At 44.1% G+C, this 19,878-nt stretch overlaps 1 protein-coding gene across 1 annotated transcript in view; it reads left to right on the top strand.

Annotated features, from left to right (window-relative positions):
* PPP5C (protein phosphatase 5 catalytic subunit) overlaps positions 1 to 19,878 on the top strand; it is a 407,441-nt gene that overhangs the window by 383,386 nt on the left and 4,177 nt on the right. The window contains exon 12 of the mRNA XM_085625671.1: positions 16,839 to 16,920. Within this exon, the coding sequence (XP_085481797.1) occupies positions 16,839 to 16,920 (82 nt within the window). The remainder of the gene's footprint in view (positions 1 to 16,838; positions 16,921 to 19,878) is intronic.

The raw sequence follows: 19,878 nt of genomic DNA, 5'->3' as shown, positions 1-19,878 counted from the left end.
TTATAATAATCCAGACATTCCAGATGTCCCACAAGATGACCTTTATCCATCCAGACCATCCCCACCAGAAGACTCATTAGGTTTTCACCACCTACTTAAGAGGGCGGCACATTATCACGGGGTAGAGCTACATACTGACCCAGTAGAGGAAGATTTCCTCCTAGACACCTTTGATACTGCACATAGGTCTACTGTGATACTACCTATGCTCAAAGGGGTAATAAAACATGCGCCAGAGGTTTTTAAAGACCCAGTCAGGGCTAGGGTCCTAAACCCACGCATAGAGAAAAAGTATAAACTGCCCCCACAGATCCTGCCTACATCAAAGGGCCAGCGCCACTGGATTCCCTAGTAGTATCCACTGCAAGGAAGAGATCAAATTCCCAGGCGTCAGGCGAAGCACCACCGCCTGACAAAGAGTCAAAGCTCCTGGACGCGTCAGGAAAACGCACTGCGTCACAGGCAGCCAATATATGGCGTATCGCCAACACTCAAGCGCTATTGGCCAGATACGACAGAGCGCATTATGATGAACTAGAAACCATCATGCACCATCTCCCAGAAAAATACAAAAATAGGGCCAATGAATTGATTCAAGAGGGTAAGACCATAACTAATACCTCTATACGCTGTGCCTTACACGCAGCAGACAGCCTCCAGGGCCATTAGCACTAGTGTCTTCCTCCGTCGCCACGCTTGGCTGAGAGTTTCAGGCTTTAAACCTGAGGTACAAGCCTCCATATTAAACCATCCATTTGATCAAGAACGTTTATTCGGTCCAAAGGTAGATGAGGCCCTAGAGAAGATGAAGAAAGACACAGATACGGCGAAATCTATGGGAGCCCTACAGTCACATCCTCCTAGGCGCTCCTTTCGCCGCTCTTCCTTTCGGGCACGGGCAGAGGCTACTCCTCAGCGTGTCCACGTCCTACAAATCCCCTCCTCAGTCCACCTTCACAAGGGGTTATCAAAGAGGCGGCTATAGAGGCAATAACAATGAAGGCAGAGGCAAAACAAATACCGCCCGCTCTGCCACACCGCCTACCCAATGACTTCCCCCTGCTCCCTCCAGACCATCCCACTCCGGTCGGGGGCAGGCTACAAAATTTCCTTCACGTCTGGGAGACCATCACCTCGGACAGATGGGTGACCCAAATTATTCGTTCAGGGTACTGCCTAGAATTAACATCTACCCCCCCAAACATTCCACCCAGGCAATGCCCAATGTCACAAGAACATGCCACGTTACTAAAACAGGAGGTAATCTCCCTCCTACAAAAACATGCCATAGAACAAGTCCCCGCCAACCAGCAAAATTTAGGGGTCTACTCCCTGTACTTTCTGATACCAAAAAGAGACGAGACTCTACGACCTATTTTAGATCTCAGGCCTCTAAACACTTACATACATTCGGACCATTTTCACATGGTAACCCTTCAACAGGTTCTTCCGCTCCTCTCCCAGAACGACTTTCTCACCACACTGGACTTGAAAGACGCATACTTTAACATTCCGGTACACCATGCTCACAGAAAGTACCTCAGACTTGTAGTGGACGGGCAACACTACCAGTTCAAGGTGCTCCCGTTCGGGGTCACAACAGCACCAAGGGTATTCACCAAGTGCCTAGCAGTAGTGGCGGCACACCTCAGAAGACAGCACATTCACGTCTTCCCATATTTAGACGACCGGCTAATAAAAGCCACGTCCTACAACCAATGTGTACACCCCACCGCCACTACAATCCAACTACTTCACCAGCTAGGTTTCACGGTGAACCACCAAAAGTCCCAGCTCATACCATCCCACACAAAGCAATACCTCGGTGCCACCATAGACACCTCAAAAGCCATAGCCTATCCCAATCCTGCCAGGATTGCAAGCATCCAGGCTTTGTGTCAAAAATTCATACCTCAACACTCTCTCCCAGCAAGAGTGTTTATGCAACTAATAGGGATGATGGCCTCTTGCATTTTCATAGTACCTCATGCAAGACTCCAGATGCGTCCACTCCAGGAGTGCTTAGCACGCCAGGGGAACCAGGCCCAGGGGCAACTGACAGATCTGGTGTTGGTAGACGGTCGCACCCATCGCTCTCTGCAGTGGTGGAACACCACAAATCTTTCCAGAGGTTGACCGTTCCTGGACCCGGTTCCACAAATAATCCTAACAGACGCATCGCTCTCCGGCTGGGAAGCTCATCTGTTACACCTCACAGTGCAGGGCACATGGACGCCGCAACAAAAGTTACTCCACATCAACCATCTGGAGTTACTGGCAATCTTTCTAGCCCTAAAATCCTTTCTGACGCAGATTTCAGGCAAGGCAGTCCTCATTCGCACAGTCAACATGACTGCCATGTACTACATTCAAAAACAGGGGGGCACACACTCCACAGCTCTCTCAACTAGCACAGAGCATATGGAGATGGGCAATTCCACACAAAATCTTTCTCCTAGCCCAACATGTCTCAGGAGTCCAAAACGCCATGGCAGATCTGCTCAGCAGACAAACGCAGCAGATCCATGAGTGGGAACTTTACCCACAGGTTCTTCACCCGTTCTTTCAGATGTGGGGGTATCCTCAGATAGACCTCTTCGCCACCCACGAAAACAAAAAATGCCCAAGCTTCGCCGCCAGATACCCACACCCATTGTCCAAAGGCAATGCGATACGGATGAACTGGTCAGGCAAATTTGCGTACGCCTTTCCACCTCTCCCACTAATTCCATTAGTGGTGCGAAAGCTACAACAGCACTCCCTCACGCTCATCCTAGTAGCTCCAACATGGGCCAGACAACCATGGTACACCACGCTGCTGGAACTCTCGGTAGTGCCATACCAAAAGTTACACCTCTCACCATGCCTCCTAACCCAGAACCATGGAGAGATCAGGCACCCGAAACCAGCTCAACTCAACCTTGCGATCTGGCTCCTGAGATCCTAGAATTCGGATACCTTAACCTTCCCCCTGACTGCATGAACATTATCAGAGAAGCTAGACGTAGAAGGGCCTGCTACGCTGCAAAGTGGAAAAGATTTGTTGTTTACTGCCATAACAACACAATCAACCCTCTAGATGTATCTATACAGCACATCATATGTTACTTGCTCCATCTACAAAGGTGTAACCTAGTATATACATCAATTTGGTAACACCTCGCAGCAATTGCTGCTTACCTACAAAACAGACAGCACCTATCACTTTTCAGGGTGCCTGCCATTAAAGCCTTCATGGAAGGCCTCAAACGAGTAATTCCACCCAGAGTACCACCCTCATCTGTGTGGAACTTAAATATAGTTCTCACAAGGCTAATGGGACCGCCTTTCGAACCTTTGCATAAATGTGAACTGCAATTTCTCACATGGAAAACAGCTTTTCTGGTGGCCATCACTTCCCTTAGAAGGGTCAGTGAGATACAAGCCCTCACTATACAGGAACCTTTTCTCCAAATGCACCAGAACAAGGTTGTCCTCCGTCCCAACCCAAAATTCCTACCCAAAGTCATTTCCCCCTTCCATCTAAACCAATCGTAGAATTACCATTTTTTTCTCGCAACCTCAAACTGTTGCAGAAAGGGCTCTACACACACTAGATGTTAAAAGGGCCTTACTTTACTATATCCAGAGAACACAACCTTTCAGAAAGACCAAACAACTATATGTCTCTTTCTCTCCACCACATAAAGGCAACCCCATCTCTAAATCAGGGATAGCTAGGTGGATTGTAAAATGCATACAGATTTGCTACCACAAAGCAAAACGAACGCTATCTGTTCCCCCTAAAGCCCACTCTACACGGAAGATAGGGGCTTCTATGGCTTTTCTAGGGAACATCCCATTAGATGATATCTGCAAAGCAGCGACATGGTCAACACCTCACACTTTCACAAAACATTACTGTGTAGATGTGCAAACCAAGCAACAAGCTAGTGTGGGCCAGGCTGTACTAAAAACACTATTCCAAACCACTGCAGCGGATACCGGTGGTCGCCGCTAGGGTTGGGTACTGTTATATAGTCTATGCAAAAGTGTGTAATCTGCAGCTCATATGCCTCGAACAGAATATGCTACTTACCAGTATGCATCTGTTCTTGGCATGTAGAGCTGCAGATCTACACACGCCCACCCGCCTCCCCGGCTACCTGTATCCGTTCCAGTCTATCTTATTTAGATACAACACACATGGGTTTCTTTACTACTATTATTACTACGCTCCATCTTTCCCTGCTGGCGAAAAACAATCTGAGGATGGAGCCGAAGCCCATGCGCAATACGAACCAAAGGAGGAGTCACCGACCTCGTGACTTCCAAAGACTTTCCAACAGGAAAAACAAACTGCAAACATCCGGGCCCAACACCAGATGGCGATCTATGCAAAAGTGTGTAGATCTGCAGCTCTACATGCCAAGAACAGATGCATACTGGTAAGTAGCATATTCCTTCCAAAAAGACTTCAATTGACCACACTCAATGGGGACAAGTATTCAAGAACTGCTGCCTACACAGTTATCAGTCCTCTGAAGTCCTTAGCTAGCACTTAACAAATATAAATAAATAATAAAATAAATTAACTAAATAAACCGGCGACCCAAGCAGTGGACTTCAAGGTTATGGCCTTATGTCCCCTGTAAAACCCAGATAACGTCTCCCTCTTCGCTTGGGATAAAATGGTTACATTGTCGACACGTGGTGTTGCGATTCCTAAAAATAAAACATGGGTGACTTATTGGGTGAAGAAAAAGCCAGAATTCTTGCTGGAGAGAAGGGTGATAATGGCATATTTTAGATGGCTGTCCTTAATCTGTTATCCTCTCTTGCTGGTCTCTACCAAGCTGTTGTGGTGTTCTTTCCAGTTGCATGTGGCCAAACTTGTCATTTTCAGTTGATAAAAGAAGAAAGCCTTAAGGTCACATCCCCATAATCTTTCCTCTCCCAATGGATATTGACTCCCATTGACTCACGTAGCACCAAAAACAACATTTCATATCCCTGTAGTGAACACTTTATCCCTACTCCAAACAAATCTAAGATGAAAGGAAATAGAGCAACAGGTTATCGAAAATGCAGAGTTAACAATGGCAGTCTGCGGAGGACCGATTCACTATGTCCTGGTAGAATTTACTTTGCTGACCTGAGAAGAAAGGAGCAAGAGGCCTTCAGGGCACCGGCTGAGGCCAGGTCAAGCCAACTCCTCCACCGTGAAATCCTTAGATGTCCTGATTTGTACACCATAAAATGGGATCATGAGATCAGACCTCACTGTTACACAAGTTCGGTGTCACTGCTCCCCCATACCAAACAGCAGTGTAGAAATGTTAACCTTGTTTCTAGAATTCATTTGAGAACTTAAAAACCTTATCACACACATATAGCAGCTTCAAGAACATATGCGTCAAGAGAGGTGCTAGTAACACCTAGTAGTGATCCAAGGTAAGGTTCACCTGCAAGTTGGAGATATAGCCATGAAAGACATCCGCCATAACAGAATAGCCTTGTTGCGTTGTGGCCCACAGAAGAATACTTAGACCAGGCAGCTGTGGGATAGGGTCCAACTGAGGCCAAGGCCGAAGCTGTAGGAAAGTGGTGGTGATGAGAGTCTGAAGAGATGACAACACAGGAACTTCCACCTAAGAGGAATCACTGGGAGATAGGGGCATTGTACGTTCCAGCAGATTTGCAAAGCAATATAGCATGTGTGAAGTACATAAGATGCAGATGGCCCTGAGCCCTAGCACCCATCCTCCACTTCCAAAACCACTGAAACACCACGGAGGCCATGCAAAGAGAGTAAAGAGGTTTGTCTTTTAACTTAGAGGCCTCTTTGACGTTGTTACTGTTGCCAGAAGCTAAGATCTGTTTTTAGGTCTCGCCTAGCGTTGCAGCGCGCATGCGCTTCTCGCTCTGCGAGGCTTCTTGTAATCTAGCCAATTTCAGAAGTGGAGTCTAGGCTCCGCCCCTTCTTCTCATTGTCTTGTGTCATTGTTGATGCTAAACGCTGGCTTTGGATTGTGAGTGAGGCTTTTTAGTCCCTCCTTGTTACCGCCCGGTCTCCTTTTGGCCCCACCCACCCGGACTGGATCATTTACTTGCGGCGTTGCATGGGATGCTTTAGTGTGCGAGCACTATTTTGTTCAGTAAAGAACGTAGGACAATGGTGGCGCTTGAATTTGCAGCGCGCCCACACAGCACTCGCTGGACAATGGCGGGCTCAACTTGCATGCGGAGTGCGCAATGGGCGCTTTCACTTTAATAGTGGCCAACACTGCCCCCCAGAACTCGCGGGACAATGCGGGCGTTATTTGTATACAGAGCGCGTAATGAGCGCTTTCACATTAATAGTGGCTGGCTGCTAGTAGCGAAGTGCCACTGGAGAGTGCTCGGAAACGCCCCCCCCAGCCCCCTTTTCGCCTCTCACTCATATATATCTCCAACTTTACTGTTTTCTTCTATCGAATTCCCGCCCACAAGGCTTTCTTTCTCTTCGTCCCTCTTTGGTCTTTTCTTTAGTTTTGCCTCGCTTCTCTCCCTATACTGTGTCTCTTTCCCTGCTCTTGCGGTGGTCTGACAGTGCCTTGCTTCTCCAGTCCCCCTCCTCCCACACTGTGTCTAGGCTTTCCCCAGCCGCCCCTGTGCAGCAGCTACATACCTGGTCAGCGGAGGTCAATAAACTGTTTAATTGCTGACAGTCTCAATCAGCTCTGAGATGTGTGTCCTCCCCCACCTCTTCTGATCGGACCATTGGAACAAGCATTTGCAACGCAGTAGGTCTTGCATTTTCGCGAGTTGGAGCTATTGACATTGCAAATAACAATGCCTTTTATATTTGTTTTGGTTTTAAAAACATAAATAAAAGGCATTGTCATTTACAATGCCAATTGCTTAAACTCGCGTAACTGCGAGACCTATTGCATTGCAAATGCTTGTTTAAATATTGGAACTATAATCGATTCCCGTCAGGTCTTTGGCATCGTGTCCTCACAGCTGGCATTAAAAACCTGGGTTACTATAGGCCCCCAAAGAGCAAAGTTCGACTTGAATAAATCCACAGGTACTCCATCGGGCCAGGAGCTTTGCCTCTCTTGCTCTCTGCACTATATTTCACTAGCGATCTAGCATATAAAAGAGTGCAGCACTATTGCATTCTCAAGACAGTGCCTGCTGATTGGCCATCGGCTGAGCATCTTGAAAAGCGCAGTCTCTCACCCTTGAGGAACTGTGTGCACATCCAGAAAGTCATGATACTGATTCAGATGGTTCAGTTCAAGGCCATGGTGGTGGTAGTGACGATGATGATCAGGATAGTATCCATAGTATTGATACAGCCCCAAAGTATTTCCACCACGTGGGTGACAATCAAAGTTTAGAACTGGAAAAAGAGACTCCCCTCCTGATGACTTCTGCTGTTTCGGCCAAGACCGATCCTGTAATTTCAGTGGCCACCCAGAGGCAATAGCAATCCCTCTTCAACCAGCCCCATACCCACAGACAAGGAGGCACACCTCATTGATACTAGTCAGAGGGTATGAACTTTCACATCAATGGAGTGAAGATTTCCAATGCCGTTCTAGAGCAATGTTACAAACAATTGGGGTATCACAATTCTTTATTGCTGTATCAATTACCTTCCTAGTACAGGTAAAAAAAAAATAAGAGTTTTGTTCCATGAGGTAGAGTTTCTCTGCTTTAATTTATGCCTCATTGGGCCCCCTCCACCAAAGGTTTCAAGCTGACTGCATTGGTAGTGGTTTTACACCTTAGCACTTAACTAAAAAGTTCATAATTCTATCTGTAAGTCCGATCTAAATTGCTTGCTGTGACTTTTGATGGCCAACATCTTGTTGGCAAACATGTTGACAAAGCCCTGCTAGCTGGCAAAACTCTGTCACTTGTCTTTTTGAAGATAAAGTTTCAAGCCCAACAGGTGACAATTAAATGGGCAGTGCGAGTATTTCTAATCTGGTAATTTTTTACCCTTAGTCTGCATTCTGCAACCAGCCCTCATCCAGGTCCTTCCACTGCAACACCTGAGCATTCAGGAGAACGTTCTCAGCAAAATGAAAGGGCCCTTCCCTTCTTAAGCAAGTCCATGGACTATGACTGATGTGCTGAACTTCTTTGGCTACCTGGCCCCCTCTCCATCTTTGCTAGTAGGGGTTAAATTAGTCATTTTATCCAATCTGGCTCCAAATTACAAGAGACTGCTGGGTTTTGGATATTATCCAGCATGGTCAGACAGCAGCATTAGTGCCCATGTCACTGTTGACACCCCCAAGAAAGGGAAGGTCTTTGAGTCCGAGATCTTCAAGGCTATTGGGACCGGGCCAAAGTTCCAACGCAATCAGTAAATCTACTGTTTTTCCTCGTACAACAAAAGTCCTTAGAATGGCTCAGTCTTTCAGGTAGTTTTCTCTTATTAATGTTCTCCAGTCCAACGATTTTCTAGCATCTCTAGACCTGGAGGATGCTTATATTGATGTAGCAGTGCACCCTGAACACAGGACATTTCTCTTTGCAAGGTCTATGGACAACAATTTTACTTAATGACTCTGCTGTTTAGTCTTCATTCGGCACCCACAGTCCTCACAAAATGCCTAGCTCCACTGACTGAGCATCTGTGGGAACAAACGTGTACAGGTGTTCCCTTGAATGACTAGTTCATCATGGGGTCATCTTGCAAATGCATTCATAAAGGGATAAAAACACCCATAAATTTACTCCAGATGGTTTGTCACACCCTAAACAAGGCAAAGACAGTGCTCATCCCAAATCTCAAGACTGTATTCCGGTGTTATTGAAGCTGCACACCAACCCTCTGGGTCCATCCAACTAGAGAAAGAGGCAACAACAAGTTAACACTAGTAAAGACAATCTGCATCTTAACATGAACGTTAGTGCACAGGAACAGGGCAGTGCTGGGTATGTCATTATCCTGCATTCCTCTACTTTTGCAGTGTTGCCTACAAATGCTTTCCCCTCTGGAGCAACCTGAATACAGTTGAAACAAACCTTAGGGCATTGGGACAACATGGATTTTGTAAACACCAAAAGCCAGACACACTATGGTGGATGAGACCATGCAACAGTGTTGCAGATGAGATTACTTATTGGTTGAAATCACAAATTCATCTCGCCACAAATGCTTACCCCAAGACTGCGGCTCATCTAACAATGATATCACTCCTTTTATTTATTGCTGTAAAGCTCCAAGTGTAGATTCAAACAAGCAGGAAGCCTGTTTAAATAGATTTTCTATCACATGGAGAGACCAAGTTGATGTTGCATCACTAGGCACACAAATTACAATAGAGGAAGCCAGATTAGCTGCAAAGGGCCTGCTGGTTCACAAAGCCCCAAGACCAAATGGCTTCCGACCTTAATTGTATAAAGTATACATCGATTTATTGGCTGAGTCAATGACTAAAGTTAACAATGACTTTTTTGACCAATGGCTCTGCAATTAACACCATGTTAAAGGCAACCAAAGCTCTAAGTGCTTGCGGAAGACCCAGCCGAAATGTCTGATGTTTTGATTCACTCAACAGTACATCAGTTTTCCACATCCTCTGAAAGCTTGATTGAATGGGGGCATCCCCCCTAAAACCTGTACGTAAAATGCATTATATTAGTAGAATATTGTTTTCATGTATTAGCGCCTGGACGCCCCCTTGCTGGGGCAGCTGTCGCGCTTTACAAGCTAAGATAACATAACATGTAAACTTAGGCCTGTACATATGAACAAACCAGCGACAATACTGGAATGAATATTTAACTCCATAACTCAATTATACCTAATAATATATGTATACTGTGCAACGTTGACCCTGTACTGTGAAGCAAAAACGTAGTTACTAAAAAAGAAAAGTGCATTTAACTTTTATTCGTAATCAAAATATCCATCAACTGACTTTTTTCCTTCACAGCCATGTATTCTTCAGACAGGAAACACTGTTTAAAATTCTGTACTAACAGGATGAAGTTGTACAGGAAATCAGACCAACCCTTTGCTTTGCTTGGCCACACCAAAAAGTGGTCCGCTTTTTCTAAGCATGGCATTTCCCCTTGGATGTTAGTTAGCATGTATTGCTCTTTGCCACAGAAGTCTGGCAGACATCCTAAACACAATGTTCACAATAATCCTACTAGGGGTATGGTTACAACAGTTATCACTCTTTTCATGAGGGCCAGTAGACATCTGCAAGGCAGCAATATGGGCATTGATGTTCACTTTCACAGAGCACAACTGCCTAGACGTCCAGAAGATATCAGAAACGGCAGTTGGTCGAGTGGTTCTGTGCAGCCTGTAGAGTTAATTGTACCTGTACTCCTTAGCAGTTGTTATTCAATCACATGAGTCTGTGAAAGATCCAGTGTGGGAGAAGAAAAAAGTTACTTACCTGTAACTATAGTTCTCCAACTTTGGAAACTTTCATAGATTTGCATGTGACCAGATTACTTCCCTGGTTATGAGGCTCGAGTCTGTGTATGTGTATACATGCATGTCTGACTCTATGATAAACTGTTTAGTTTTGATTAACCTCATCACTTGTGCTTGACTATCCTATTTGGTACTACTGCTACAGAAGGGTTCTGCAAAATAAAACCACTGCTTCCTCGCTTCTTGAATTCTGCTGTGCTGCTTGTCTTTGCTATCACCACTATTGAAGGCAAGTTTCTCAGCCCATTGTAAACAATAAACTCCGTGCTGCTGTATTACTTTTCTTCTTCTCTTTGTATCTTCTGAGGCCTGTAACCAGGCGTATGCGATTGGCTGTAAACTGTTCACTCAAGTAAGCTCTCAAGGTACAAACCAGTTAGAAATGTATTCTGGGTAAAGTAATAAGCTCTAACTTAATCCATTTGGCAGCGCCACAATTGATCCCGCCTGAATAGCTCAGCCTATCGCACCGAACACTGATATTCCTGGTAGGAGAATTAGTGACAATCATATCTGTGCCTGCTAAAACACAAATATATTTACTAAGTGCTTATGCATTACGTATAGTTAATGCTAGCCGGAATGTGATTGGATGGCTTGTAAGAGGTCACTTATTACAACATTTCTAACAAATATAGTGCATGATATGTTATTCATCCTTGATACGGAGTATAAACAGAGCTTTCATATTTTGCTTTGTTCAATGCAAATGACATTTAAAACACTTCTTTTTCATATGTTAAAGGTAATTTGCCTCCGTCAAAATACAATATGCACGTCTTCATCCGCCCATCCTCCAAACATCAGGTGGATCTCCCATCAGAGGGAAACAGTGATTGAGAGCTTTTCCAAACTATTTAGGAGCCATAGGGGGGAACAGATATAACCCCGAAACTAATTTATTTTTACTCGACCACAATTTGAAGTTTGATGTGTAAGCAATTTTTGAATATTATCCTCATGATTAAGGGCCTTAAGGAGAGTATTTGGATGAATACCAGGATGTTGTTATGCAACACAAATTATTTACAAGAGAGTGTTAATGGATAGAATCTATTTACACATATGTAGCTGTCTTATGTGTTCTGACAGCTGGCTGGGAGTTCAAAAACTTTGCAACACAGTAAACTAGAGTCCAAATTGAAGTAAGATGCATGGATAACAACTTTTAATGGTTTTACTGTTAATGACGATCTAATCATTAACAAGACAGTTGAGACAGCAAAAAGTATTGAAATGTCACCTTTGTTTTCTGAAGAATTAGATAAAATGGAAAACTCAAATATGCGAGCAGTACAAGAAATTCTGTACTTGAAAATAAGTGTAGATAATAACAGCAATCCACACATAAGGAACAGTAGTTTTTTTTAAAGTTTTTTTTTTGAACAAAGACATTTTTATGAGGTGTGGGTACCAGACACATGGGATTGGGCGCTGCTCATGCCCAGCTACATTTAAACTTTGGAGATTGTGTGGGAAGCTCGAATAATTTGCGAAAGTCTATCTAATGGAGACTTCTAGCCATCTAGAGTTATCCCAGGTGTCAGACTGGATCTGGATTTTTTTTTCTTTAGCAGTACCCCACGTGCCGGTAGGCATAGATCATCTGTGTGGCTTTTGCGGTGTCGGATGTGGCGTGCGCGGTGTCTTTATAGGCGCCATCCCAGCACGTTGTCAGTTCTTTTCTTTCCGCGCACAGCTCTGGCGAGAGCTACCCCTTCAGACAATTTTTGCCTGAGCTTTTTTCAACTTTTGTCGATAGGTTTTTGAGAGATTTTCTCCTGGTGTGGCAGGAATGTCCACCAGGAAGGCCAGCATCAAGCCCATCGGTGCAGATCACCGAACGATGCCGGTGACATACCCGCATCTTGTTTGCCATTGGTGCCTCGAGTGCGGTCACGATGTGAAGACGTGTTGACTGCGTGCCATGAACTTAAAGGCCTTGAGGGAGCAGTCTCTCAAGCTCCTGGCAGATTTACATGTGACACCATGACGGTCTTGATCCTGGTTGAGAGGAAGGTTTTGGGATCGCTTGGTCAGTCGCGGAGCCAAAAATCATCTTTGCACTCGACGTTGTCAGGTCACTTTGGTAAGTCCCACCGGGGAGAAAAAAAAAAAAAAGCAAGACATTGAAGTAGTCTTGGACTTCTCATCTGTCGCCCGATAAGATAAGGCAGCCTCAACAGTCGAGACCTGGCTCTGCCGACGAGCAAGCATGGGGGTAGACTCCCAGCTTACCCCAGTATCCAGGAGCCATAGTGACCCCCACTGAACCTCATGAGTTTTGAGGTCATGGGCCCTCACATTTGAGAAGCCCACTCCTGCTGGCGCAGCTTTTGACCCCGTGGATTCCAGAGGGGCCCCTACTGGATCCATGCCAACAGCTCCGGTGCCAGTCGGACTCTTGGTTCCATAGATGGATCCAGACCAGCACCTGTCGTACCACCTCGGCCTTCTCCGCCGGTTCCAATGACATTGCTTCTGGTGGCACTGCCCCTATTCTGATCCTTGACTCTGACACAGAGCCAGATGGGCGTCGCCAGAGCCCTAGTCTTATGGGCTAGGACTCTGGGAGGAGTCGCTGAACCCTGAAGAATACCAGCCTTTTTTGAGCCAAGCATGGACTGGTGTGAGGATTTAACAGAAGCCAGGGTACTGAACACCTCTCCAGCTGCTGGCAAGGCATGCTTTCTCCCCCCTACTGTGTGTATGGAGGAGGAAGCGTCATTTGGGGGCTTCAGCCGGGAGTGTCCCCTTCAGAACCACTTCTACCTTTGAACTAAGTCCTTACAGATGTCCTGCTTGGAAGCTTGTCCAACAGAACAATTGCCCGCTGCCACCGCCCTGCTCAATTGGACCCCAACTTCCTCACACAGCACCCTACCACAGAGTGCTTGGTTGCCCAAACCTCCACCTCCCATGGCACATTCCCTACCACACTCCCGCATGGGGAATCGAAGAGGCTATACACCTTAGGGAAGAAGATGTTTTCTTCCATCAGCCTGGCACTGCGGTCCGTAAACACTGCGCGACTTTTGGGCCACAACTCCCGTGCTGTGTGAGGTAAGGTTGTGCAGGTTCTGCCGACATTCCCGGAGGAGGCCCGGGCTATCTTCTCCCAGGTGTTTCTGACTGGAGAGATGCAGCCATGTTCACCATCCGATGTGAACTAGATACTACTGACTCGCTTGGCAGAGCAGTTTCATAGACTGTTGCCGTATGGCGCTACGCCTGACTTAGGACAACTGGCTTTTCTGGAAATATCCAAGCATCGCTTATGGACATGCCCTTTGATGGCTACCGTTTCTTCGAAGACAAGGCGGATTCAGCGCAGGAGTGCTTTAAGGACAGCAGGGCTACGGCCAGGTCCTTTGGCCTTTCCATGGCCCCTCGCCGCCCCCAATCTGCCTTTTGTGGCCATGGAAGGGGCTTCCAGCAGTGTCTCTACCCTCCCAGCCACTGCGACATGCAAGCTCCCCAGTATCTGTGAGACCGAAGATGTGTTGCCTACAGACCTCTTGGGTCGGGCAGCCAGAGGAATGACCAGTACAGCGACTCACTGGCAGCTGCAGCCTCCAAACCCTTCTAGTCAGCCCCCTTACCAGTATGGGCACCCTGTGGGAGACAGGATATGCCATCACCTGCCCCACTGGCAGTCAATAATATCAGACCAATGGGTTCTGCAGACTGTCTGGTGGGGCTACTTCCTCCCCTTTGAGACTACCCCTCCCCCATGCCACCTGCTTGTGACAGGCTGACGGAGGACCATCCTTCTTTCCTCCACCAGGAAGTGATGGACATCAGCATGCTGGGTTGGCGTCCATATAGGCACTGCGCACATCATATCTGGTGCAGACGAAGCCACGCGGAGCCGATCGACGCCACCTACCATCGCACAAATTCCAGATACAGTCTGATGCTGGGGATAATTCCAAGTTGAGAAATCTGCTGCTAGGTAGTGTCAACCAGATAAGGTGTTATTGAAGTTAAGTAACTTGGTGGTCAAAGTCAAAAATAGGAAATCAATATAGAAAAATCAGTGGTATGGTAGATAATATTGATGAACATTCAAGGCGTATTAAAAGGAATTGATATTAGTTGTCGGTAATGACATGAAAACTTGCAGGCTCAGACACAGAACTAACTTGTGGATTCAGTTGCTTGGGTAACAATGATCACAGAAGAATTGTTTGGAGTGACTTGGCACAGCATAGTTTCAGAACCTCTTGCTGGAGACCAGTATCATATGAGGTTTCGAGGAATTGATTTCGTAGATTACTTTGAATTTAAGTTAAAATTTAAAGTTAGTTATTCTGGGCAAAGTAGGTATGACAAAAGAAAAGGTTTGAATAAACTGGGTTGGTGGTAGACCCGAAGGTAAATCATTTATGTGGATTTCTGAACAATTTTGGTGTGGTATTTATTTCTAATTTTGGGAGAATACATAAGTGCAGGCATAATATTTGCTTTTGGGATGGGGCAAAACTAGTAAAACATAAAATGAGAAATATGCCTTTTTTCATAAGGGATGAATTAGCAGCTGAATTTAAATCAGCTTATGAAAGCGAGATAATCAAACCTATAGAATCATCACTCGTGCTGTCCCACTTGGTGATAACACGTACAAACAATGGTAAATTGATGATATGCATATATCTCAGGATTTTGAATAGATTCAGGTTGGTTACAGTCCCTTGCCACGTATAATGACATTTGGTGGAACAAGGCGTTAGAGCAAAATTTACCTTAAGTCAATCAGCACATCATCAGGTGAATCTAGTTCCTGAATCAAAACATCGCACTGCTTTCATTTTACCCTTTGGAAAATTCCAATTCCACAGAGTGCTGTTTGGGTTGGTGTTTGCTGGCTTTGTATCTCAAAGAACAATAATCAAGATATTGGAGGGTATTAAGAGGGCCGTTGCCTGCTAGGATGATGATTTGGTTGCAGCGAAAGAGAACGATGAACATGGCCAGGGTTTAGTAAAAATACTGAGAGGGAGAAATCAAATATTACAAGTAAGCAAGGGCAAATTTCAATTTATAAAGAACATTGAATATCCTGGACATATGTTGTTGGCTCAGTTAGTAGAAACTTACCCTGGAGTGATTAACAACATTGCTTATGTGTTGTGCCTAAAAAACAAAGCCCATGTGGTTCCTTTTTTATGGTTTTTGTGAGTTCTTCTATTTAACTTCATACAGAACTTTGCCACAGAGACCGCAAACAAAAAAAAGTATATTAAGAAAAAAGATGTTTGGTGAATAAAAATGTGAGAAAGAATTCAAAAAGAGCGCTGAAAGCATTTGACCCCCAATTATGTATGTTCTGTAACAGCTGGGTAAGTAATTACGGATTCTTTGATGTCCGAAAAAGGATGATTAAGATAAGACCATAGATTTTGCATTGGGAACTGTATGTCTGGCAGAAAGACCTTATTCTGCTTAAAATTAGAGATTGTCATGCTACTGAGCTCCAGAAAAAATGTCTGTTATACTTTGGGAAATAGTTATTTTACTGATCACATTTTACAGTAATTCACATCCTTGAAAGTAAAAATAGGAGTTAATTAACTTCCATCATCTCTCTGGTCAGAGGATGACACTTTAAGAGTATGGGAAGGTGAAAAGTGCTTGATTCAAGAGTAGATGTTTTGGGGCATGGTAGGAGGATTGACTGAGTGTGACAGAGATAGCCAACCTCTGGGAACTCAAAAAGTGTGCTGTACAAGGATGGCTGGATGAAAGAATGGTGCATAAGGAGCTTCAACCCTATGCTAAACTTGCTGATAATCTGCCTTGAAAAACGGCATATGTTGATGCATGGAGATTCATTTGTTCCTCAGTACAGGTTAAGAGACTGAATCCTGGAACAAGAGCATGAGAAATATTTAGAACATACAGTTCACTCAGATGCCTGGTGGCTTGAATTGGAGAATCAAGTCAGTGCCAAAGTCACTGTGTTACATGCTCTTCACACCATTTATGCAAGCCGTAGGGTAAGGCCTTAATTTTCCCCAAGAACAGGTTAAAGAACACCTTCCTGGTATTTAGTAGGCGTGGCAAAGGGATTAATGCATCACTGAGGATAATTCTTTAGCATCACTTAATGGCACTTTGAGCTGAGGCTCCCTATCTTGGTTAGTCTACTCCAAGATTCCCCCTGTTGTGTAATCACTGAACAAAAGTTGCTTATTTGTGGGTTCAAGATGGAACCCAGTTTTGCAAAATACTTTAGTTTGATAATCCCGTAGTCCGTCTCTCTTCCCGTCAGATATTTGTAGTGTAGTTACTCCAATACTGTCATCTTAATTGATGTGCATGCTCTCCTAGCATCCATTTCCTGATTAAGCAAAATCTTAATTACTTAAATGAATAATTTTTTCTTCTCTCTCTGTAGTGATCAAATGGGCAATAAAGGAGCCTATATCCACCTCTGTGGCTCTGACCTGAAACCCCAGTTCCACCAGTTTCCAGCAGTGGTAAGTAACATAGCACCCTTGGGAGACCACTAATTCCTAATACCCGATACTGGATATTCTCCATGACAGAAATTGTTATGATGTCTTAAAAGAATATCTCCCTCCTTAATTATTTTTAAATAAAGCATTTTCATTTTTCAAAACTATTTTGTTGAGGGGAAAAATGCCTGTGAAAACATTTCTGTTCCTAACAAAGCCAATTATAGCGTGTAAATCAGCAATATGTGTATATATGAAAGATTAAACTCTTTTAACCATTCCATGAAATGAAAAACTAACTGGAATGTTTTTGGAAAGAGTACACTTGCTGTAGCTCCTTTGAAGAACTGCAATATCTCCTCAATGTCATCCAGTTCTTTTTGCGCTCAAAAGAACAAAGATAGCTGAATGGTGTAACAACTTATGGTCTTGCAGAGCATACTATTGGAGTGGTCTGTGTTATGGTATCTCATACTATCCAAGATTACAGTAAATATTAAGAAATGCTATATAGGAAGCTGAAGGACAGGTACTGGTCAAACTGGGAAAAAGCCCAGGATAGTCTGCCTCAGGAGCTCACTTCACCAAATGTGCCAGAAAATGTGATCCATCTGCCCTTAATGAAGCCATATTTGACACCCATACAGGTACATCTGAGGATTGGCCACTTAAAGTCGCAGCCCAGAGAAGGTTTGACGTTGAGAGCTTAGATGGTCATTTTCTCGATAATAAGGCATTGTTCAGTGTTTAAAGGTCTCGCATATGGCCGAAATTACACTGCTGAGAGCCACTATTTGTCACCAACATTGAACCAGCCTTCAAGGTCATCTTTGGCACCAAGAGTAATGAGCTCAGACAACTCATTGATTACAAAGAGGAGGGTAGTGGAACTGACTCATAAATGCCCATTACCGCAGCAGTTGTGCATTGAATAATCTATCCTGTTCCAATGGAGCCAGTTCTGTACCTGTTATGTTCCATTACTACAGAGAATTCTAACAGTTCCTCTGCCACTAGAGATGGAAAAGCCCAGGATAAGAGGCCAACATACTGTCATATCTAGATGTACGTATGTGTATGTATATGGTATTTCTATATTGTGAACCCTATCTAAGAGGAAGCGGGCCACTGTACATGGTAACATGACACTCCGCAATGTCTGTTCCTCTGCTGTAAGAGCAAGCATTATAATACATCATAGCAACAAATGCGTTTTCATTATGGACAATTCTTTTTTTCAGTCTTCAGAAACTGTCCACAGGAGTCTTTTTTCTGGTATTTTGGCTTCCCACAAAGCCATTAAATTTGGCATGAAACTTAATATGAACAGTTATCCCACAGGCTGAAACCAACATGCTCATCAAAACTTTGCACCCATACTTTCAAGCAAGCCCACTGGTACTGCTTGCACTGTCTTAAAGTCCGGTGTTCATTCGTCCACTATATGGCCACAAAGAGAAGGAAAGAAAAGAAATCTGGCATGTCTGAAGAAGTCCTCCTTTTCATTGGGGCGTGACCTCTGCTGCATTACTAAGCCTAATGTTTGCAAAAGTGTAATAGTTTGCTTAGCTGCATGTTCAGCTCCTCAAGACACCAGAGCAGTCAGATGAATTTAATGGGAAATAAAAGTGTTTTCAAACAGATTTTGCCACTTTGCATGCAGTTAGCTCTTTAAAGTTTCTTGGGCGATATGATCATACATTAATGTATATTGTCGTGCTGTCCTCAAATTTTCTCCAAAAAGGAGGAGAAAAAGAAACTTTGAGATAAGGAAAGGTATTACAATATCAGATCAAATAATAAATGTTAAAAACACTGCTGATCCGACACCTACTTACTGGTATATATTCATGCTGAGACAAATGTAATCTAGCTCAACTCAGATGTTTAACAAAAACCTAACACTCCTGTTTGTCTAGTTTTGGAGCTCCTCTTGAGTAGGAGATACATAAAAGGAAAGTTGGTGAGGGTATGAAGAGCGGCTGCTTAGATAATAGGAAAGATTACACCCAGATATATAAAGTTTGTTGGGAGAGATCATCAGCAGTGAGTGCATGTGTACTATTGAAAAAAGCTAAAAAATCAGATATCCGAGAATTGCTCTTGAAAGCATGCAGTATGGTCATTTGAACCCGCCTTGAGACTACACTATTATCTGGAAGGAGAAGTACCCTTTCATAAGGGCATCTTCTGTAGTGAGGTGTAAAATGATGCATCTGTGGGAGAAGCAAGTTGATCTATCAACATGCCCGAATGAGGCTAATCCTGACTTTTAATTAATAGAGGTGCATTTGTATTCTAGCACTGGCCATGGTTGGTGATTCTCTGTGCATCTTTGTTCACATTTGTAATATGTAAACTATTTATAGAGGATGATAAAAATGTGGGAAAAGAGGCAGACTCCAACAAGTGCCCCTGCTACACCTTGGAAGTCCAGTATAGAATTGACAACTTGGTTTAAATGTGTGTAAAGCACATATTCTCTATATCTCTTGGAAGATTGCCTTTTTAGGAACTGTAACAAGAGGATGACTTCAAATTTGGGACAGTGAGTGAAATACAGGTTGCAAGCATTGATCACCTCATTACTGTAGTTCATCAAATTAAGATGTCAATGAACCTATCCCTCTTTCCTTCCTAAAGTTACTTGAGGCTTAATTGACCTTTTTCTTTCCTAATCTGACATCGTCAGTGATCGCTTCAAATGTGAGATATTGACAGCCTTAAAATGTCTAGATAAAAGAAAGACTGACATAAGCAAGAACAACTTTTTATGACTTATTGGTGTATTTACCCTGGCTTCACATCTGTTGCTAGGCGAGTAGTTTCCTAAGGCACCTAACAGTCATTCCAGGTGAACTAAGATCTCATTCTTAAAGGGACAAGGCAGCAGTGGCGACATCTCAGTCAATGGAGCAGTGGCTACATATCAGTCTGTGCAGATCACGTCAGTACATGTATTTGTAAGCAATTATTGCA

The sequence above is a fragment of the Triturus cristatus genome, chromosome 9 (genome assembly GCF_964204655.1).
Source record: "Triturus cristatus chromosome 9, aTriCri1.1, whole genome shotgun sequence".
NCBI lineage: Eukaryota > Metazoa > Chordata > Amphibia > Caudata > Salamandridae > Triturus > Triturus cristatus.
This window is presented reverse-complemented; position numbering and strand designations above follow the sequence as displayed.